General features: G+C 39.1%; 1 protein-coding gene across 4 annotated transcripts in view; it reads left to right on the top strand.

Moving 5' to 3' along the window:
* The window catches only part of LOC120861004 (adenomatous polyposis coli protein), a 131,489-nt gene that overhangs the window by 97,049 nt on the left and 10,272 nt on the right, over positions 1–24,168 (top strand). For 3 of the 4 annotated variants that reach the window (XM_040236709.1, XM_040236710.1, XM_040236712.1), the window contains 7 exons: positions 7,528–7,626; positions 9,814–10,192; positions 11,886–11,981; positions 16,972–17,111; positions 17,772–17,849; positions 18,383–18,499; positions 23,753–23,967. In XM_040236709.1, the coding sequence (XP_040092643.1) occupies positions 7,528–7,626; positions 9,814–10,192; positions 11,886–11,981; positions 16,972–17,111; positions 17,772–17,849; positions 18,383–18,499; positions 23,753–23,967 (1,124 nt within the window). The remainder of the gene's footprint in view (positions 1–7,527; positions 7,627–9,813; positions 10,193–11,885; positions 11,982–16,971; positions 17,112–17,771; positions 17,850–18,382; positions 18,500–23,752; positions 23,968–24,168) is intronic. The other variant, XM_040236711.1, reaches the window with a different exon arrangement.

The raw sequence follows: 24,168 nt of genomic DNA on the forward strand, positions 1-24,168 counted from the left end.
GAACTGGTCAGCTCTCTGTCACCCTTGGCTCCCAGCATTTCTGCCACACTGGCCCTTCAGGACCTCCCCTTGACTGGGCTTCCTCTGCTGCAGCCTGCGCAGCGTCTGCACCTGTTCTCTGCTGTGCATTCTCATCCCACTTCTCTCAGTTAACATCAGTTTGTGTGTGTCTGAACTTAAGCATGATTTCTCTCAAGAGGCTTGAACTGTTCACATCCTGTTGTTATAGGCTGTCCTAGCTTATTATTCTCACTTTGAAGACCACATTTGCAGTTTTGTATTTATTTATTTATTTCTGTTCTCCCTACCAGATTGTAAGCTCCAGAAAGACAGAAATTCTTTCCAGCTTTATCCATTTTTATATCGCCACAGTCCCTGATAAATAGTAGATAATAGCAATGAATATATGTAGGTTGGAAGGGATAACTAACATCCCTTCTAGAAATAGGGATTTTTGATCTGTGATTAATCTCCCTTGAAAGTTAAATGAAAAGAGAAAGCGAGAAATAAATTATATGAGCTAGATCCCTACGTGCTTAGTATATAACTTTATGTGTAATTCATTTATGAATCGATTCTTAGCTTTTCCATTTAATGTTTTAGAACCAGATCTCTAGTGATGCAACCAGTAAGTAGTGATGAAGTTCAAACAAGAGTGGGAAAGGGATGAAATGGTAGGAGAACCTTTTCCACTGCCAGTAATATGTTTTTAAACTTGTTATTATGGAAAATTTCAAATATGGTGGTGGTTTAAATTTCCCACTCTTGTGGGAAAGTAGAGTACTTTCGGTCTGTACTTTATTCTGTATTCTGTGTGTCTGTCTGTCTTGTTTTTGTACAAGTACCATGCTGTTTTGATTACTGTAGCTTAGTAGTATTATCTGAAGTCCCAAAGCAGTCTGCAGATTTAATGCAGTTCCTGTCAAAATGCCTATGACATTTTTCACAGAACTAGAACAAATAATACTAAGATTTATATGGAATCACAAAAGGCCCAGAATTGCTAAAGCAATCCTGTAGACAGAGGACACCTATAGAATACCTAACTATTGTGCCATTATTACGCTCCCAAAGAAACTAATAGTAATTCCTCAGTAGCATCGGATAACTAGTCAGTATTCAAATTTGCAGTTGTTTCATAAATGTCATAGTTTTTAAATTTATTTGACACAAGGGCCAGATAAAGTTCATGCACAGAGATTGGTTAATGTGTCTTTGAAGTTTCTTTTAATCTATAGGTTTCTTCTTTGTCTCTTAGATTTTTGCTATGTATTTGTTGAATAACCAAAGTTATTTGTCTTCTCAAGTTTTCCATAGTCTGAATTTTGCTAGGAACATGTGCATGGTGAGGTTTGACCACTCTCTTTGTCTTCTATATTCCCTGAAATTGGTATTTGGCTCTAGAGATGTGATCAGATTTGGTCTCAGGCCCTCATTCTATGGCCGAGACTTTCATAGGTAGCATAGTGGTCTTCCACCAGGAAGCACATAACGTCTGGTGGGCTCTCTTTTTGTGATATTAACAGCATTTATACTTAAAATCTAGCTTCACTAATTCACTAAGGGTTATAGAATTAGCTGTAGTACTTTAATAAAGAGAAACTTCTCCTTATCTACTGTTGGACCACTTCCATGTACCATCTGTGTGAAAAATGGCAAGGTGGGGAGGGTGCTTGCTTCTTTTGCTTCTTCCCCCTCTTACACAGTTTCACAGTGAGTTGGAAACTTGCTACCTCTATGGTAAACTTTTTAGAGTCACTTTGTTTTGTTTTGTTTTCTCAGAAAAATACTATTTTTGAGTCACTTCCTAAAGTGAGCATGATAGAGAGGGGTTTTTACCCAGCAGATGTAGTTGAAATTGACCGTGTCCCAGCTGTGCTGGTTGAGCTGCCAGGCATAGTCCTTCTTGGGACCTTCGGTACACATTTGAGTGCCCATGATGGCAGTGGGTATTGAAGGGTGGATAGAGGAGGACCAGAAAATAGAGAGGTGCTTGATTCTAATGTGTGTGAAAAGGAAGTGCAGGTCAGAAGCAACAGTTAGAACCAGACATGGAACAACAGACTGGTTCAAAATCTGGAAAGGAGTACATCGAGGCTGTATATTGTCACCCTGCTTATTTAACTTATATGCAGAGTACATCATGTGAAATCCAAGGCTAGAAGACTCACAAGCTGGAAGATAGTTGGAAGGAATATCAGCAACCTCAGATTTGCAGATGATACCACTCTAATGGCAAAAAGTGAAGAGGAACTAAAGAACCGCTGGATGAGGGTGAAAGAGGAGAGTGAAAAAGCTGGCTTAAAATTCAACATTCAAAAAATGAAGATCATGGCATCCTGTCTTGTCATTTCATGGCAAATAGATGGAGGGAAAGTGGGAACAGTGGCAGATGTTATTTTCTTGGGTTCCAAAATCACTGTAGATGGTGACTGCAGCCATGAAATTAAAAGACACTTGCTCCTTGGAAGAAAAGCTATGGCCAACCTAGACAGCATATTAAAAAGCAGAGACGTCACTTTGCCAACAAAGGTCCATCTAGTGAAAGCTATGGTTTTTCTAGTAGTCACATGTGGATGTGAGAGTTGGACCGTAAAGAAGGCTGAGCACTGAAGAACTGATGCTTTTGAACTGTGGTGTTGGAGAGGACTCTTGAGAGTCCCGTGGACTACAGGGAGATCAAACCAGTCAATCATAAATGAAATCAACCCTGAATATTCATTGGAAGAACTGATCTGGAAGCTCCAATACTTTGGCTACCTGATGCAAAGAGGCGAGTCATTGAAAAAGACCCTGATGCTGGTAAAGATTGAGGGCAAGAGGAGAAGGGGGCAGAGGAGGATGAAATGGTTGGATGGCATCACCAACCCAAGGGACATGGGTTTGAGTAAACTCCAGGAGATAGTGAAGTACAGGGAAGCCTGGCATGCTGCAGTCCATGGGGTCACAAAGAGTCAGACATGACTTGGCGACTGAACAACAATAACCGTTTCTTACAGGATACTGCTTCTCTGGTCCCTCTGAAGGGTGATGGTGCAGACTTAATCATAATAAAAAGGCCCAGGAAAGATTCTCAAGACTTGAGTTCTGGCTTATAGGTAGTATGGGTATGGGAACGTTCTCTTGGAATCTCCTTATAATAAATCCATCTGGGTTTCTAGCTAGACAGTTTGGGAGAGCAGAGTGGAGAGTGTCCCAAAATCAAGAATCTGTATAGAAAGATACTAAGTCTGAAGCTTAAAGGTGATTTAATGTCTACACTGAAATGAATGTCAGATATATGTTTCAACGTAGACATGGGTTTTTCCTTGCTTCATAATATAACCTCTTGTTTCTCTTCTGTTTCAAACAATATATTAGTTATCTGTTGCTGCCTGACAAATTTAGCAGCTTAAATTAGCAACCATTTATTGTCTGTGTAGATCAGGAATCCTGGTGCAGCTTAGCTGAGTGCCTCTGGTTCAGGGTCTCTCATAGGCTGCGGTCACCATGTTGGCTGGGGCCTCAGTCATTTCAAGATTTGATGAGGGGAGGATCTGCTTCGAAACTCACCGTATGACTGTTAGCAGGCCTCAAGTCTCCAGGCTGTCGGCCAGTGGTATCATTTCTTGCCACCAAGGCCTCTACAAAGAGCAGTTCATAGTGTGATACCTGGCATCCCTCAGAGAAGAACAAGAGAGGGTGTCCAGGATGGAAGCCACCGTCTCTGTAAACTTATAACTTATCTTGAAAGTGACTTCTCCTCATATCTACAGCAGTCTGTTCACTAAAGCCTTTCACTAAATCTAGCTCACACTTAAACACAGGGGTAGTTCATAAGGTGGTGAATTCTAGAAGACAAGGATCCTTACAGGTTGTGTTACATCCTCACTACCAGAAACAGTCAGAGTATTTAGATATCCTTAAAGACAGTATGCTTGCTTCAGGATAAGGAGTCATTCATTCCCTCCTGTAGATCAAAAGCAGCCCTTCCCCAAAATTTCTGTAAAAGCCTCCCACCTGCTCTCTTTATCTTGAGTCTTAGTCCCTCAACTCCATCTTCTTTAATGCGATCAGAAGAAGCTCTTAATCTCCAAGTCAGTCAGTCAGTTTCTCTCTCCCTGTCTGTCTCTGTCTCTGTCTGTCTGTCCGTCTGTCTGTCTGTCTGTCTCTCTCTCTCTCTTTCTCTCTCTCTCTCTCTCACACACACACACACATTCTTTCTGACCTGTGCTTATAGCCTCTGCCTCATCTGAGCTGCCATGTGGCTAACCCTCCTCTTTTTTAACTAAACACCTCTTTGTCATTCAAAATCAGACAGCACTTTACTCTATAATCCCAAACTGAGTACACGCCATTCCTGTGCGTACACCTGGGCTCTGTCAAAGCACTGTGTATTTAACCTGTGTATGTTGAGCAGCCTGTCTAGACTCTATATGCAGTGAGGATGTAGATGTCTTATTCACTTATGTTCCCAGAGACTAGCATTGCACCAAGAAAGGACAGAAATGGTATGGATGTAACAGAAGCAGAAGATACTAAGAGTAGGTGGCAAAATTACACAGAACAGCTATACAAAAAAGATCTTCATGACCCAGATAACCACAATGGTGTGATCACTCACCTAGAGCCAGACATCCTGGAATGAGAAGTCAAGTGGGCCTTAGGAAACATCACTACGAACAAAGCTAGCAGAGGTGATGGAATTCCAGTTGAGCTATTTCAAATCCTAAAAGATGATGCTATGAAAATGCTGCACTCAAATGCCAGCAAATTTGGAAAACTCAGCAGTGGCCAAACAGGACTGGAAAAGTTCAGTTTTCATTTCAATCCCTAAGAAAGGCAATCCCAAAGAATGCTCAAACTACCGCACAATTACACTCATCTCACATGCTAGCAAAGTAATGCTCAAAATTCTCCAAGCCAGTCTTCAACAGGACGTGAACTGTGAACTTCTAGATGTTCAAGCTGGATTTAGAAAAGGCAGTGGAACCAGAGATCAAAACGCCAACATTCGCTGGATCATCGAAAAAGCAAGAGAGTTCCAGAAAAACATCTGCTTTATTGACTACGACAAAGCCTTTGACTGTGTGGATCACAACAAACTGTGGGAAATTCTTCAAGAGATGGGAATACCAGACCTGCCTCCTGAGAAATCTGTATGTAGGTCAAAAAGCAACAGTTAGAACTGGGCGTGGAACGACAGACTGGTTCAAAATCGGGAAAGGAGTACGTCAAGGCTGTATACTGTCACCCTGCTTGTTTAACTTATATGCAGAGTACATCATGAGAAACACTGGGCTTATAAAGCACAAGCTGGAATCAAGATTGCCGGGAGAAATATCAATAACCTCAGATATGCAGATGACACCACCCTTATGGCAGAAAGAAAAGAAGAACTAAAGAGCGTGTTGATAAAAGTGAAAGAGGAGAATGAAAAAGTTGGCTTAAAACTCCCAACATTCAGAAAACTAAGATCATGGCATCTGGTCCCATCACTTCATGGGAAATAGATGGGGAAACAATGTAAACAGTGAGAGACTTTATTTTGGGGGGCTCCAAAATCATTGCAGATGGTGACTGCAGCCATGAAATTAAAAGACGCTTACTCCTTGGAAGAAAAGTTATGACCAACCTAGATAGCATATTAAAAAGCAGAGATATTGCTTTGCCAGCAAAGGTCCATCTAGTCAAAGCTATGGTTTTTCCAGTAGTCATGTATGGATGTGAGAGTTGGACTGTAAAGAAAGCTGAGCACCAAAGACTTGATGCTTTAGAACTGTGGTGTTGGAGAAGACTCTTGAGGGTCCTTTGGACTGCAAGGAAATCAAACCAGTCCATCCTAAAGGAAATCAGTCCTGAATATTCACTGGAAGGACTGATGCTGAAGCTGAAACTAATAACTTTGGCTACCTGATGCAAAGAACTGACTCATTGGCAAAGACCCTGATGCTGGGAAAGATTGAAGGCAGGAGGAGAAGGGAACGACAGAAGATGAGATGGTTGGATGGCATCACTGACTCGTTGAACGTGAGTTTGAGCCAGCTCTGGGAGTTGGTGATGGACAGGGAGGCCTGGCATGCTGCAGTCCATGGGGTCGCAAAGAGTCAGACTGAGCAACTGAACTGAACGGAACTGAAGAGAGGAGCAGGAGCTCAGTGGATGTTTGTTGTCTGCATGCATGTGAACTGAAGTACCGTTACAGAAGCACACGGTAGCCAGTGACAGTGGAAGGAGATGTCTTTCTGCTCTGCCCCTTCTCCTGCCCCGAAGGTGCTACCCTGCTGCTTCTAATTGAGACATACCCCTAGAAGATTAATCAACATAAAGCATCCAGACCTGCAGAAGGAGTGGAGTCTAGAAAGGGTAGCTTGTCTGGGCCTCTGTGCTAGTTTCCTTAATCTAACCCTAGATTTCCCAGTGTGTGTATGAATAGGTAGGTCTTCATGCTTTTATCTGGGGAAACGAAAAAGACCTCTGAAGTTATGACTTCTTAAAAATAAACGTTATTGAGGAAAGAGTAACATACAGTAAAATGTACCTATTTTAAATATACAGTTAAGTGAGTTTCACATTTACAGTTTTTTCCTACAGTTATATCTATAAATGTATTTTTCTCTTAAAACTTTTTTTTTTAATAATAGCCATTCTGGCAGCTATGAGAGTGGTATCTCATTTCAATTTGTATTTCCGTAATAAATGGTGATATTGAGCATCTTTTCTTGTGCCTATATGTCTTCTTTGGAGAAATGTCTGTTCAGGTCTTCTGCACATTTTTTGATTGCGTTTTTCGTTTTTTTGATATTGAGTCTTATAAGCTATTTAAATACTTTTGATTTTAATTCCTTGTTGCTCACATCATTTGCAAATATTTTCTCCCATTCTCTAGTTTGTCTTTTTGTTTTGTCTATAGTTTCCATTGCCATGCAGCAGCTTTTAAGTTTAGTTGGGTTCCATTTGTTTATTTTTACTTTTATTTATTTAGTCTTAGGAGACAGATCCAAGAAAATACTGCCACTATTTATGTCAAAGAGTGTTCTGCCTATATCATCTTCTAACTTGTTCCCCGTATCAGTCCCTTTAGACGTCTCAGTGAGTTATTTATTTTTTCATGTCTTTCCCCAATAGAAGTTTCAAGCAGTCTTCTCTCTGCTCTCAGCTCCTGGAGAACTTGGACTGAACGCAATTCAGTTAGTTTTGTGGTAATTCAGAGCATTTCATCACTCAATGGAGCTTTCCACCAACCAATTTATATTTAACTGAATGTGGTTTCATGCCTTTTGATTTGGGAAAGAATATTACTCTTAGAATTTCTTCAGTGTTTGGTACTTTGTCTTTTGCAAGAGTTTTTTTTTTTTTTTTTCCTTCAGTGATTCTCTAAATTCTACTCAAGTTTATATATAAAAACACTCATTTTGAGCAGTTATAAATGTTCACACTTTAATGGTATATTTAGCTATTTATCCTAAAGACAGTTCATTTGGAGTATCTTTAGCCACATACATCTATAATCTAAATTCCACTGTCTATAATCTGCTTAATTCCTAGGGTTCAACTACACGAACAGATCATGAAACCGCCAGTGTTTTGAGTTCTAGTAGCACACACTCTGCTCCTCGAAGGCTGACAAGTCATCTGGGAACCAAGGTAATAGATTAGAAAGTCTTGCTAGAACTCTGAGTACTTTATTAAAACATTCTTCATTCTTCTTTTAAATTTAGCTAAAGAATTATTTTGTTTCCATCATCACAGTCTCAAAGAAATGACAGCCCGTTCTCTGCAAGTATCCTAAGGTCCAGCCCAAGCTGGCTTGCTCCCCCAAGCCCTCTCCTGCCATGACCTTCTGCCTTGGGGCCCTGTCTGCAGTGGTGCACCCCTCCACTTCCCACCTCACTGCACGATGACTGTCAGAGTCCTCGCCAGCCTTCAGAACTCTTCTTGGGCTTTTCCTTCTTTCCAAACCATTTTCTGATTTCCAGGGCCCTCTTGCCTATCCATGCAGTCTGTGTCTGCCTCCTTTGAATCAGTACATTGGGAGCACACGGACTGTTTTTAAACAGTATGTTTTCTGTCACATCTAAATACTTCCTTGTTTCCATAGCATATTCTACATACTCTTTCTTTACTTTAGTAATATAATGGCTCTGAGGAAGAGCATTACGGGACTAATGTCAATTTAAGAAACGAATTTTAGAGTAGCATTGATATTATTAATATAAAGCTTAATCCTTTTAATAACTCACAACAGTTACTACTTGGTATCAGTAGTATGCCAGTAACTGCTAAAAGTTGTACATTTACTATCTCTGATCTCTTCAAAAACCCTTTGAATGTATTCTTGCCCCTCTTTTGAATGAGAATACTGAAGCCAAGAAGATGATAATTAAATTAGAATTCCACCCCAATCTGTCCAACATCAATGAGTAGTTTTTACTATAAAGAAAACCTTTAATATTTAAGAGTACTGTTACTTGAAAACTGGCAGCTTGAATACCATTTGCTTTTGGAGTGATTTATGCATGATAATATTAAGACCTTACTACATTTTTGAATGCCAGTTACGATCCTATACATGTGTTACTTTTTTTAATCTTCACAAAGAAAACCCTATTAGGTAAATTATTCCATTTTGCAACTGAGACAGCTGGACCTCAGAGAACTCAGATAACTTGGTTGTATCACACAGCTCACTTGCAAATAGTGGAGTCAGAATTTGAAAGCCTATTTTTTTTTTCATTAGGAAGGCAGTCCTGTACTGCCTTCCTAATAAAACTTTCAAAGCTGAGAGCAGTGTGTGTGCACACTTAGAGTAGAGGTTTTCAGCCCCAGCATTATTGGCTGGGCGATTGCTCATTGCATTGCAGGGTGTTGAGCAGCATCCCTGGTCTTCCCCCACTGAATGCCCAAAGTGTTTCCTCCCAAAGTGTGATGGCCAAAAATTTCTCCAAGACGTTGCCAGAAGAGTCTCAAGGTGGCTGAAGTTGCCCCTGGTTTGGAACCACTAATTTATAGATATGATGCATTTATATAAGAGCTCAACTTTTATATAGTAGCTCTTGCTTTAAAAAACTGCAGTTGATCACAGGACAGGATGACTGGGTGCTGTTTCCTCTTGCTAGTCTGCTTCTGAGTCAATTCTCAGAGTTTACAGTAAAGGAGTGATGATGCTTATCAGCTGCTTCAAAAAAAAAAAATTGAATAAGAGTATTGACTTTGTGTCCCTATATGTCAGGGCATTCTTTTTATGACAAAATACTTTTACATGTATAAGGGAGACATCATAATTTTAAGAATATTATAATCTGGTGAGGGTTAGCAATTGCTGAAAACTAGTACTTAGTAAATAGCAATTGCTAAAAAATATTTTCTCTTTATTGATTATGGTTGTGGATTTTTAAAAATAAAGTTTTTAAGTGTGTAAAGAATTTGAGATAAAGCACATTTCTTACTCTGTGTGCGTCGGTAGGTATGTGTGTGTGTGTGGAGGGTGGGGGAGATGTGAGAGAGAAAGAGAAATCGGCTGATTGTCTTTCGGTATAATAACGGATTATCACCCACTGATCCAGACAATAGCAGATTAGGTATGCAAGAACCTACTGTCTCCTTATGACTATATACTACCACTACTAATATTTACTTATAAGCAAGGCGGTGATGATGATTATAGCATATGGATTTTGAAATAACGCTCATTAGCTTCATCCTGGAAAGAAGTTTTTGTTTTTGTTTCTGTTTTCGTTTGAGTTACAATTAATATCCCATTCGTCACTTCACTGGTGTTGGCTTCTGGCTATTAAAGCCATAATTCTGTTTCTAAACTCATTTGGCCCACAGGTGGAAATGGTGTATTCATTGCTGTCAATGCTCGGTACTCATGATAAGGACGATATGTCGCGGACTTTGCTAGCTATGTCTAGCTCCCAAGACAGCTGTATATCCATGCGACAGTCTGGGTGTCTTCCTCTCCTCATCCAGCTTTTACATGGCAATGACAAGGACTCTGTGTTGCTGGGAAATTCCCGGGGCAGTAAGGAGGCCCGGGCCAGGGCCAGCGCAGCGCTCCACAGCATCATCCACTCGCAGCCCGATGACAAGAGGGGCAGGCGGGAGATCCGAGTCCTCCATCTTTTGGAGCAGATACGAGCGTACTGTGAAGCCTGCTGGGAGTGGCAGGAAGCCCACGAACAAGGCCTGGACCAGGACAGAAATCCAAGTACGTTCCATGCAGTGCCTGTGACAAAGCAAATGTAAACGTTTTTGAAATGAAAAGTTTTTTAATTAGGATGGTGTCTTTATGAATCAGTGTGGGAAATTCATATTAGCTACCTACACTGCTCACATAGTTTATAGCTTAATTTCTCTGTTTCCCTAGAAAAAAAATTAGCAAAGGAAAATGTTGTGTGTCCTACAGTGCAACCAGAAAAGAACAGAAAATCAAAGTAGACTTAAACACTCACAGCATAGTTGATATAGAAAGAACTTGAGCGATTCTGTTCTCCTTCTCTCGAGATTAAGCTCAGGAAAGTGACTTTGCCTAAGTTCCTTCAGCTGTGAGTGACCAAGCCGTTCTCTCATATTCGCACGTCACTTTACTCAGTGGACGCAGAGCTGTGTTATATCCGTTATTTGATCCTTACAACAACCTTGTGAAGTAGGAAGGGAAGATATTATCATCTTCATTTTACAGATGAAGAGACTGAGGTTCAGAGAGGCTAAAAGATTGGCCTGTGGCTTCACAGATAGGTGGTGGGTGGTGGATCTAGGATCAGAGGCCAGACCTCCTGACTCTCAGCCCAGTGTTCTCACTGCACCATCTGTCTTCAGGCCTTGGGGCCCCAGTTGCTGGGGTGATCAGCCACCCAGCTCCTTTCTCAGGGAGAAACCCTCTCCCCCAGGAGCAGGGATCATGGGAGTTGGGACCCCTGGGGAGATAACTTACTTCATTCCTATAGGAAGAACCAAAAGCAGTAAGAATATAAGATAAGACCTCCTTTCACCTGATAAGAACCACACAACAAAGGACTGTCGAATCAATGTCTTAATTGGGGGAGCAGGAGAAAGATTGATGATGACAACCTGATCTATAAAGATTTAGTAGATTTCTCTTAGGGTCAGCTATAAAGGTGAATTTATTACAAATTAAAAATTTTTCAACAATAAGAATATCACAGAAATGTCCTTTCTGTTTGTCCTAGGGCTAGGGAGAATTAATAAATTGCTTTACTGGGAAAACATTATCTTTATGGATCGTTTTCTTTGGCTGTCCACAATTATGTTATGACTTGTTTTGTGTGCTCTTAATACCTGTCCTCAGAAAAGTTAAATAGAATAGGATTACTTCTGAAAAACAGATTGGTTTTTAAATTTTTATTTCAAGTAACAGTTTTGAAACTTTATGCATAATATTAAATGTGCAAGTACATTTTCTTAGACACTTTTCCTTTAAATTTTTATTTACTATCTGGTATCTATATAATAAGCTCTCTCTACTAGAGTTGCACTAGGTTTCTCTATACATTTCTATACAGCATGTGCCTTTCAGTTGAAAATAAAGATTATAAGTAAATAGTTTTATACTAAAATGTTTTTATTATTTCAAATAACCAATATTATTTTTAAGTTATTAGTTGAATTATAGCATAAACCTACATGGGAATTAGTCCAACAGACTTGGTCAAAGGCTGATGAGAGGTAAACATTTTTATGGAACCAAAAAAAGCGCTTTACCTATATTTTCCTTTCTGTGTGTGTAGTATTGATTCATCTTTTCAGCAAATACTTGTTCATTCAGTAAGCTACCATGCATGAGAAGTATATCAGCAAACTCTGAGTATTTTTTAGATATAATAAACATCACTCCTTTGAGAAAACAAAGCATTATGGTTTATGTCAATTTTATTTTTCAGTGCCAGCTCCTGTTGAACATCAGATCTGTCCTGCTGTGTGTGTTCTAATGAAACTTTCGTTTGATGAAGAACATAGACATGCAATGAATGAACTTGGTAAGATGAAAATGTTTCTTAATGCCATAGAAGAATCCTGAAGACTTTTCGTCATTGTTGAATTAGTATATAAGGCCACTAACTTCTATTACCATCTGCTTCCTCCTTGTAGCAAGTGACTCTGGTTTCCAGAGAAGACAATGTCCTAAGTGACAGAAACTGCTACCCTTTTATAACCTAACTTGGGTTTTTAAAATCTTAGCCAGAGATGGGCAAAAATAAATAAATGGGCCACTCTTGCCAATATTGTCAAGGTAGACCCTGGGTGACAGTCGGTGGGAGGGTAATTTGAGTCGTTTTGAGATGTGATGATATGGAGCTTTGTAATTATCCTTGAACTCAGTCACTTCTGATAGACACAGGAAGGAATTATTATTAAGATTCTCATTTATCTTCATGGTTATCCGTACTTTACTGAATTTTCATGATAAGCAGCATGGTTGGTATCTCTGAAACTCATTAATAATGGAAAAGCATTATTCTCTAATTTGTGTTAGAAAAATTCCATTAATTTGGAAGGATTACTCTTAGCGTGTGTTCTCACATGCTCTGAGCCTCATAACCCTGCCTCTGTGGCCCCTGTTTTCATGTGCTGGTCTCTCTGATTTCTAGGTTCGTTTTGCACATGTGGTTTTTGTAAGTTGCATCACGCTGAGCCATCTCATGTGAGCCTGGATCGCTCTGGTTGAGCCACAAGCGAGAAGCATGCGCTGAGTCTCCATCTTAGTGTAGCTGTGCCCTTGCTTTTTGTGCTGTTTACGTTTACCTTTCATTCCAGCCCCCACTTTGTATCCCTGCCACACTTACCATTTTCATTCATCATTTATCTTGAAAGTGACAAAGTCGTGAGTCTCTTAAAACACAGAGAACCTGAACGGCTGAAAATGAGTGCTCTCTCCTTCGGATCGTCACTTTGGGAGGCTGTGTATACTTGGTTTCCACCTGCCCCCAGCTGTACTTTTCTCCCCACAGGCCCTAGCCCACTTGATTCTCTGTCCTTATTCCCCAGGTTCCTGTGAAATTGAGTATGCACTTGTGAGTTCTCCCCTGCTCAGTACAATCCAGCATTGGTGAAATTTCAAGTTTGGGTGTTTTTTGTTGTTGTTTTTTTTAACACTCATAATAATGGGGGAAATAATGAACAAACAGGAAAACTAATCCAGTTTTAAGCTCCCACAAATGTTTTTTCTAAATGTCCCTGTGTTCCAATGAACTGTAGACTAGGACTGACTCACATTAATCATCTGAATTTCCAAGTGAAATCTAGACTCAGTATTTGTTCCTCTTCCTTCTTCAGGTAGGAAGGCTACCCGGGGCATTTCATCCCAGGAGCTAGGGCAGGGGCTTTCAGGTGAGGAGCAGGACGGGGCCTCTGGGGGTGTGACTGTGGGGATGTAGCCACTCCTAGCCTCTGACTTTGCGTTGGAGCCAAAGAAGGAACGAGGTGTGTAGACTGTGGATAGATACAGTCAGGTAGCACAAGGGATCTGACAGGGAGGGATAGGAGGAAACTACCCCTCCTTGTCAGATAGGGACTTCATCTACTAAGTCCCAAGTAGATGAAGAAAAATTCCTAAGCCCAGTCAGCTAGGCCTGTCTTTCGTAGATGCAAGAAAATTCTACAACTGTTAGGGTCATTTAAGTTTGCAACTATTAGTGTTGCAAGTTTTAGACTCTTAATACCAGGAATGTACACATTTATTAACTTCCAACTCCATCCTAGAAACTGTGCTAGGCACTAGATACAAAAAGGATTCAGACATGGTCCTGATTTTCAAGGAACTCGTAGTTAATACGCATTGGTGTTTCCCAGACTAGACAACGACGCTCACCAGGGCCAGTGGTCAGAACGCGTACTTCTCTGGCCCATGGTAAGCAAGCTTAGGAAAATAGAATCTCCAGAGCAGGGGACCTAGGAATCAAATCCAGTAAGTGGCCCAGGTGATTCTTAGGATCAGGAAATTTTGTGAAACTACCAATATATAGAATATTGTTGCTGAGCCCTACTTATTTTAGAATGAGGTATTTCATGCTAATGGTGACTATCTAAACCAAGTAAAAGAAAAGTAATATGCTTTTTTAAAAAATTCTATCATCTTTCTACTGTCTTGTTTTGATAAGTTTAAGGATTTTGGTAAATGTCACCTGAAGACATTGATCGTCTACTATCAATAAGGTTATGAGATACCATACGTGATAATATTTGGTTCCTCTGGACCACTGTTCTCTAACACAGACACCAAGAAAATGTGGAAGGATGTGCTCATGACCTTTACACTACCTTGAAACATCCTAGTATTTCTTAGGGCAACCAATTTTTTTCCTATTTGTCATGAATTCACATCATATTTTTGTGAATCCATTTTTAAAGTGTATAGATTCTTTGCCTTAAAGTTCACTGGAAGTTTTTTTTTTTTTTAACTCCTGGAAATCATAAAGGGTCTCTCTCTTTTATCTAATACGCTAAGTTTTATTGAATGTTCTTTTTTCATTAGCACATTCTTCATCATTTTATTGGCATTAATCAGGTTCTTTTTCAGAATCAAGTCCTAAGATTTTTGGTTTTCCCATACAAAAGTAGTCAAGGGCCTTCTTGGGAGGTTCTTGAGATTATTTCACGTTACTTTCTTAGAACAGTGTCACAGACGCTGCTCTACTGGGCAGGATTTTATGCAGGCATGAAGCAGAGTGTGCTCTGTATGGCTTTGATGGTCCACTTTACAGTCCTCAAGATTTGGTGATCAGTACACAAGGCTACTGTCTTTAAGTCAGCAGTGACTCCCAGGTCTGTTTCCTAGTCAAGACTCTAGTCCCTCCTCCTTTGCTGAAGGATTAAAGGGTGGAACTTTCTGAAGCTCTGTACTAGGCTTGCTTCCATTCACTCTCCCTAGGCTATAAGCTCTGCTACATGGCTTCCCTGACAGTGTTTTTCAAACTCACATCTTAATCCGCGTTCCCTCTCCTGAGATTTACACACATTTTCATACTGCTCCTCCAGCATTTTCACCGAGATGATTTTTCAGACATTTCTGACTCAACTGACAGAAACTGAGTCTGTCTCCCCATCCCCAAAACTGTCTCTTGACCAGGGTTCCTTTTCTCAGACAGTAGCCTTCCCGTCAACCCACTTGCTGAAGCCAAAATCTTAGAAGACATCTTGGACTCTATTCCTGTCCCCTGTATCTGCTAACTGCTTTAATTCTGGTTCTTAAATACATCTTATACCACTGCTATTCTTTTTATCCCCAGCACAAGCAAAGCCTCTTTCTTCACTGCTAGTCTCCCATAGTTTGTCTTACTTGGCTCCCCACTTCCAGTTGTAATCATTTCAATAGCCTTAATCATAGGAATCTGTTTAGAACATACATCTGATTATTCTTTTCTTCTGTATTAAATCCTTGGTGAGGTACACAAAGTCTTGTATTACCTGGCATTTTTGTAGCCCCTCCTTGTTGCTGTATATTAATGTCTCAGGCCCAGCAGCCCTTACACGTGCTATTTTATCTGCTTGAAATGCTTCCTTATTGTTTCTCCTCCACCCTTTTTAGATGGTCATTCATCCTTTAAGTCTCAAGTTAAACCTTAATTCCTCAGCCATTTTCTTGATCCTTCCAGTCTACATTAGGTTTGCCTGTTATCACGCCCCGTGCTTCTACACAATCATGACATTTAAATTAGTTGTTTGATGGCTCTCTGTGCTAATCTGTAAGCTCCATAAAGACATTGGTTGTTTTGTTCATTGGCTGTTTTGTTCATGGGCTGTTTATCTTTCCCATCATCATGGGTGGATGTAGGAAAATCTTCCTAAATATGGTTTGGATTTTCCTTAACCAAATTAATTTTTATTTACCTACATTCAGACTTAACTGTCATTGGTGCCAGTTATAAAGATTTACACAAATGTTCCAAGAGTTAAATCCCTGGCTTGGCATTCTTGACCCAGAATTGAACTTGCTCTGTTTTGCAGACTTGCTGATTGCTCTGCATACTGATTCTTCTAGATTATTTATAAAAATGACGAATGTACAGATCCTCTTTCAGATCAATGACCTGACGGTTTAGACTTACAGTATCCAAGAATTACCTGTTTATAATCATCATCTCTTTTTCTGTCTTAGCTAACAGGATCTCCAGTTTCATAATGATTATACTGATGACGAGTAATATTTTGAATAACTTGCATATGCATTTCTCTTTTTCTTTTTATTCACTCCCGCACCATTTTGCTTCACCTTTTGTCCTTCTGTTTTGTGTTGTCTTTCTACTGCCCCTTCCTTTATGTCTTTTCCTTTCCTTTCCCTTCATTTTCCTCCTTGCCTTCCTACTGTTGACCACTGTGGACATTGTTAAGCATACCCAGTGGTGGGAATCAAGGGGAAAGAAGATACTAAATCCTAGTATTGGTATTTGACACTTGTGTGTATCAAAGAAAAATAAGAATTTAAAAAGAAAAACCATAAAAATGGTTCTATTCAGCTTAGTAATAAGTTGAACAGGTAATTCTTTTTCATAAAAAACAAAAATAAGCTTTGCTTCCTGCACTATTTCACTTAGAAGTTTTAGTATTCCTAATGATACTAAAAATTATTTTGGAGATGAAAATATATTAAAGTAATTAGGCCATAGTGTGTGACAGTCCTAGTAATGAAGTTACCTTTTTCTGCTTACATTCAGGAGGACCTAATAGTAGAATATAGTCTTCTTCTTCCTTGACAGGATGCAGTGTATTGCAGTAAATAGAGTGTAATATTCATCTTATTCAGTAAGACAGGGGGCTGGAGGGTGGAGAAACTGGCAGAAAATGAAATAGTTGTCACTCGTACTTGATAAGTATATTACACGAGTGCTTTATAACATTTTTTGTAGCTTGTAATTCTGAAGACAGAGTTAAACTCATTCTTTGAGATTTTTCCCTAGTAGTTTACAAACTTGGTACCCATTTGTGTTATTTTAGATTATTGACTTTTTCCTCTTGCCCTTTTTAAATTAGGGGGACTACAGGCCATTGCAGAATTATTGCAAGTGGACTGTGAAATGTATGGGCTTACTAATGACCACTACAGTATTACTTTAAGACGATATGCAGGAATGGCTTTGACAAACTTGACTTTCGGAGATGTAGCTAACAAGGTATGTTTTATAAGATCGATTTCTTAAGATAGCTCTGGTATGAGCTTTTTTTTCATACAGACTACTTTTCACTGACTTTTCTTTTTTGTCGCTCTCGTCATTAAACACTGACTAATAAAAACCTGTACTTTATATTCCACTGCATATCCATACTCGTTTGATGTCTAATGCCTAAACAAAGGCAAAAGATGGAACACAGAAGTGAACTTATGTAATCACATTTAAAATTCTGTTCCTGGGCAGACTTCCCTGGTGGTCCCGCAGTTAAGACTCCACTCTTCCACTGTAGGGAGCACAGGTTCAATCCCTGATTGGGGAATTAGGATCCCATTTACTGCCTAGTGAGACCAAAAAGTAATTAAAAAAAAAAAAAAAACTGTTCTTGGGAATGATAGCAAAAATCTGGAAATCTTGATGATTGGTGAAAGTGTCAGACACATATTAGTTCCATCCAAATAAAAGACTTCACGTTCAAACCCTTTTCTTATCATTTCTTATTATTTATTCACTTTATTTTTCCAGTTTGCCAAGAAAGGAATGAGTATTGCAAAAGATTAGGAGGGTGTTTGTCTTTCATTTATGTAATGTATGGTTCTAGTTCTTTTATGGGTGGCTGCAGGTTGCGTTGTTACTAACCCCGTGTAATCCTCGACTTTCTAGGCTACTCTCTGCTCTATGAAAGGCTGCATGAGAGCGCTCGTGGCTCAGCTCCAGTCCGAGAGTGAGGACTTGCAGCAGGTACTCCTCAGATTCCACGTGGTTTTCTTGGATATTAGTGGCTTAACACCCTGACTTAGGTTAATGTAAGCTATGACTCAGTATTCAGCATCTCATGTTTAAATTGTGGCTGCATTAACACCAGAATAGCGGGAAAGAATTTTATTTTAGACTTCCTTTTGGCTCTATATTAGCTTTAAGAAGAAATGTATTTATTAATAGATTTCTATTCTTACTTTTGGGCTTCCCAGGTGGTGCCTATGGTAAAGAACCCACCTGCCAATGCAGGAGACATAAGAGACATGGGTTTGACCTCTGGGTCGGGATGATCCCCTGGAGGGAGGGCATGGCAATCCATTCCAGTATTCTTGCCTGGGCAGTCCCATGGACAGAGGAGCCTGGTGGGCTACAGTCTATTGGGTTGCAAAGAGTCAGACACGACTGAAACAACTTAACACGCATGCACGCTCTCATACGTTTAACCTTAAGAACAAGAAAGCAACTCGTATAAACAATTTTATAAACAAACTATTCTAAAATTGATCCATTTGCAGGTGATTGCGAGTGTTTTGAGGAATCTGTCTTGGAGAGCAGATGTAAATAGTAAAAAGACTTTGCGTGAAGTTGGAAGTGTGAAAGCACTGATGGAATGTGCTTTGGAAGTGAAAAAGGTACCTTTGAGAACATTTGGTATTACCATATGCATTTCATCTTTGGATACTTTTTCGCTGCCCTCTCCCACCTCTGAGACTCACTAATTTCTGACCCTCTTAGCTTACCAATCCCAAGACTTAGAATGCCCCAAACTCTGCAAGTATTAAGGCAGACAAGCCTACAAGGTGACCTAGTGTAAATCGGGGTGTATCAGCTCTGTTGACATCTTGGACAGATAAGTCTTTGTTTGGGGGTACTGATCTGTGCCTTGTAGGATGTTTAGCAGCATTCCTGGCCTTTGCCCACTAAATGCTGACATACCTTCCCCTCAGTCATAATAATCAGAAATGTCTCCATTTATTACCAGATGTCCCCTCTAAGGGAAAAGGGACAGAATCACCCCCGGATGATTCCTTGCTGCCCAAATCCCAATCTCCCAGAGTCCCCAGATTTTGATAGTCACGTTATAGAGGTAATCAGACCCAAAGATGAAAAATTCATCAAATAATAATTTGTTTACAAAAGGAAGTAATATCCAGGTGGGATATCTACTTTAGAAACTAAGCTGATTTTTTTTTAAATTGAAGTTTGCGAAGAACTAAACTAAGCTCGTCTTTTTAGCTAATCTGAGCTTCCTTTCACCCAACCAGCCCTCCTTGACCCAGAGCCTACATTTTTCTCTTCAGAATTTCCTTTACGGTCTGGGGCTGTTTTTTAATTTATGTATTTTTTTCTAAATTACATTGTTTTATACCTGGAAACTCCAGGAAAATCAACTGGAAAATTATGAGAAATAAGAAAAATATTCAGTTAAGTAACTGGCTATAAAGATAATATTTAAAGGTGGTCAACAGGTACAAACTTCCAGTTATAAGATAAATACATACTAGAATGTAATATACAATATAATAAATGTTGTTAACAACCATATCATATATGAAAATTTTTAAGAGAGTTAAGTCCTGAGTGCTCATCACAAGGAAAAAGTTTTCTATTTCTTTAATTTTTGTGTATGTATATATACATATATATATATGAGATAATAGATGTTCACTGAACTCACTATGGTAATCATTTCATGATGTATGTAAGTTAAATCATTATACCATATACCTTAAATAGTGTTACATGTCAATTATGTCTAAAAACTGGGAGAAAACAATACTGTTCAAATATACTCAGAATTTGCATAAAGGTACCTTAGAACACTACTGAATCAGCAGAACATTTGTACACACACTCTAGAAAAAAAGGTTATGAATGGCCAGTAAGCACTTGAAAATATGCTCAGCATCATTAGTCATCAGGGAAATACAGATTACAACTGTGAGATACTGTTATACATATTATATTGGTTATAATCTTTAATATTGACCATGTGTTGTCAAAGATGTTAAAGAGCTGAAATTCTTATGCACTGCTGGCAGAAAAGTTAAATGGTATACAGGCATACCTCACTTTATTGCAGTTTGCTGATACTGCATTTTTGGTAAATTGAAAGTCTGTGGCAACCCTGCACTAAGCAAGTCTTTTAGTGCCATTTTCCAGACAGCGTTATTTTTCAGTTAATGTATGTACATCTTTATACATAATGCTTTTGGACAGTTAATAGACTACAGTATATGCACTGAGAAACCAAAAAAAAATGGTGTGACTTGCTTTATTGCAATATTTGCTTTATTGGAGTGGTCTGGAACCATACCTGCAATATCTCTGAGGTCTGTCTGTCCCACTTGAGAGAACTGTTGGCAGTGTTTTCAAACTAACATTTACCTGCCATACAACCTGGCCACCCATGAGGAACAAAAACTTAAATTTACACAAAGACACACAATTATTCACATAAAGATTATTTGTGATAGCCAAAACCTAGGAAAAACATTCTAATGTCTATCAGTAGGTAAATGGGTAAATAAATTGTGGAATACTATTTGGCTATTAAAAAAAAAAAAAAAGAATGAACTATTGATACCTGCAATAATCAGTTATGTCAGAAATCAGAACAGTAGTTGCCTGGGTTTGGGGGTGGATTACAAGGGGTATGAGGAAATTGGAGGAGGATCAAAGTACAGTTTATTGGTTGCCTTAATACCTTACTAAAATTATACAAAAAAAATTAGTGCCATGTACATTTTAAGACTCCTTTCTAATCAACTTTGTGTATTTTCAGAAAGATTTAATGTTTTTGTATAGAGTATTGCTGCTGAATAGCTCATTGTATTATCACTCAGGGACTTCAAAGATCTACATACAAACCAATTGCTACATACCAAGAAAGTTAGATTACAGACACAGCCTACTGAAAAGTGTAAAAGAGGATTTTAATAAATGTCAAGACATAGTCTGTCTTGTAAAGGAAGAGTAGATCATTTCTCTCTCATAGATGAGAGAGAGATCATTAAAGATCATTTCTCCCTAAATTCATCTATAAATTTTTAATGTAAGCCCACACCGAGAAAACCAGAATTGAAAGAGACACGTGTACCCCAGTGTTCATCACAGCACTGTTTACAATAGCCAGACGAATGGATAAGAAAGCTGTGGTACATACACATAATGGAATATTACTCAGCTATTAAAAAGAATGCGTTTGAATCAGTTCTAATGAGGTGGGTGAAACTGGAGCCTATTATACAGAGTGTAGTAAGTCAGAAAGAAAAACACCAATACAGTATATTAACACATATATATGGAATTTAAAAAGATGGTAACAATGACCCTATATGCGAGACAGCAAAAGAGACACGGATGTAAAGAACAGACTTTTGGACTCTGGGGGAGAAGGCGAGGGTGGGATGATTTGAGAGAATAGCACTGAAACATGTATATTATCATCTGTGAAACAGATTGCCAGTCCAGGTTCGATGCATGAGGCAGGGCGCTCAGGGCTGGTGCACTGGGATGACCCTGGGGGATGGGATGGGGAGGGAGGTGAGAGGGGGGTTCAGGATGGGGAACACATGTACACCCATGGCTGATGCATGTCAATGTATGGCAGAAACCACTACAATCATGTAATTAGCCTCCAGTTAAAATAAATTAATTAAAAAAATTTTTTTTTAATGTAAGCCCAATCTTGGAAAAACTAGCCCATCAGAAAGTTATACTATCCAGTTCTGGTTTGGTCTTGCTCTGGTTAACGGTATTAGAATTTCCTTTTTCCATCTTTTTCTACATTCAGTGCAACAGCCAATATGAACATTCTTTCTCTTTTTAACTTGTCCCCTCTTCATGCTCAACTTCATTTACTCCTCACAACCACAAGGACCAAAACTGCCTCCACATTCCCCGTGTACTGCGCCCTTTGCACCTCACTCACTGGCCCTTCCTCTTCTGCACAGCAGTCTTTCCTTCATCTGCACCCTGCGCTCTGGGCATTACTATTACTCAAACCTGTTCGTCCCTTACTCTTGTCCGCTATACTTTCTCTACTGCTTATAGAGAAGGAGGCTTTTTTAATGTTTCACTTGTCTCTAAGAAGCCCAATATTTTGAAAATAAAAAACAAAAATGTTCATTTTCATTGCGGCTTCCAACTTCTTCAGAGAATCTCCTGTAACAACCAAAGCCCTAAACAAGTGGTCAAGCAGTCACTCCCTTCATTTCCTAACTGCCCATATCTTCCCCAGTCCTTTCTAAATTTGCTCCTAACAAAAAATCTAGATTTATAGCTTAACTAGGATATCACTTTTCTACCTGTACCTGTATTTGATGCCTTTGATCACATACCGTACTGAATCTCCTCCCTTTGTTTTTACCACCTATACTTCCAACATGTAATCATTTCATCTTGTCTCCTCTAACTGTACAGCTTTGAGACAAAACCCTTGGCCCCCCTACATGTAGTACCAAAGAGAGCAACTTCGGTTTTCCTACTTTCAGCTCATCTCTAGGTCAGTTATAAGTTTAGCTCACTCCTCTAAACTCTTCCCATTTTTTCTGATCACAAGATACTTTGTCCCATTTCCTCAATCGCATTATAATTAAAATTTAGCTGTTGTCCTTTTCACATCTTCAGTGGTGAAAGCATTTCTTCTCTGCCTCATGGTAAATAGTATCTATTTTATTCCTTTAATATCCTGAAGAAGAGAATACAATGGCTCTTGATTGGGTTGAGCCCAAAATGTTTGCCATGACATTCAGGGCCCTCTTTTCCCTGTCTGACCTTACTTCCCACAGTGTACCAATGTGGACTTTGACTTCTTCTGTGTCTTCTTTCTGTTATTTAGTCCTCCCTTGCTTATTCCCACTTCCATGCCTTTACTCATTCTACTTCCCCTGCCTCCTCTGCATGTACATGTCTTTTTATCTGCAGAGGTGCTCTTCTCCAAAAATTATTTCATTTATTTGACTTAAGTTCCCATGGCAGTAATCTTTCCATTAGAGCCCTTGGTTTTAAGTATAGTGTTCCTGTCTTTTTTTCCCCAAAGTAAACAGCACCTTCAGAGCAAGTGTCAGTTGCTCTGTTTGTATCCTCTCGAGTACCTGTAACTGTGATAGGCACAGAGTAGGTATCTAATGAATGTCTGTTTGTTCCCTGATTGATTTTTAGTAAGAAGACTGTCGTCAGGAGTATGGCAAGTTTTAACCAACATTCTTATTAATTGTATACTCAAAGTGTTTTCTCTGGCAGTTGTAATTTGACAGTTTACTATGATACTGTACATCAGGGAGTTCTCATTTTTATAATGGTTTTGTTTCTTTGAGGACTTTAAGAAATTGGAGTATTTCCGGTATGCTTCCATTTTAATAAATTGTTACTTTTGCATCAACCACACATAAATATGGATGTGTATTTTATACAAACAGAATATTGTACATACTTGTCTGCAACTTGCTCTTTTCATTTAATGATAGGTCTGGATATCTTTTCAAATCAGCATACAGAGGGTCTTTTCTAGTTTATATTATCCTGAAAATGTTATCTTTTCCGAATGCCCATCAGTTGTTTCATTTTCTAATATAAGCTTCTGTGAGATAAGTGTGCACCATCTAAACATTTCATGTTCATTGTTTAGAGGAATGTGATGGTCATTGTTTTAACGTTGTGTTCTGCTTGTTTCATGGGGATATCACTGTCTTAAGTTCTGTTCGGTATTTTATGAACGTTTTTTTAAGTGAGGAGTTCCTAATGCTTTACCAGTAAAGGATGGGCAGCCAGGGGATATTTTTTAAAAAAGAGAGAGCTTTCTCTATAGAAGTAAGTATAGACGTTCTAAGAGTTACAGTCATAGCCCTTAACTAGATGACATATATTCTGTTTCTTGCTAGGAGTCAACCCTCAAGAGTGTTTTGAGTGCCTTATGGAACCTGTCGGCACACTGCACTGAGAATAAAGCCGACATATGTGCTGTAGACGGCGCGCTTGCATTTCTGGTTGGCACTCTCACTTATCGCAGCCAGACCAACACTTTAGCCATCATTGAAAGTGGAGGTGGCATATTACGGAATGTATCCAGCTTGATAGCTACAAATGAGGACCACAGGTAAGTACAGAGTTTTATGTTACTTTTAAATGAATTGGTAAGATTCATATCTTCAGAAAGACTTAACTGAGCAGCGTTTTGTGTAATTATGCAAGTTCTGAGCCAAATTACATTTATGACAGTGAAACTATTAACTATTGATACCTGATTTTTTCATTAACATTTATGCTAATAAAAGTTCATAGTATCACAAAGATGTCT

The sequence above is a fragment of the Oryx dammah genome, unplaced genomic scaffold (assembly GCF_014754425.2).
Source record: "Oryx dammah isolate SB20612 unplaced genomic scaffold, SCBI_Odam_1.1 HiC_scaffold_11210, whole genome shotgun sequence".
NCBI classification, from domain to species: domain Eukaryota; kingdom Metazoa; phylum Chordata; class Mammalia; order Artiodactyla; family Bovidae; genus Oryx; species Oryx dammah.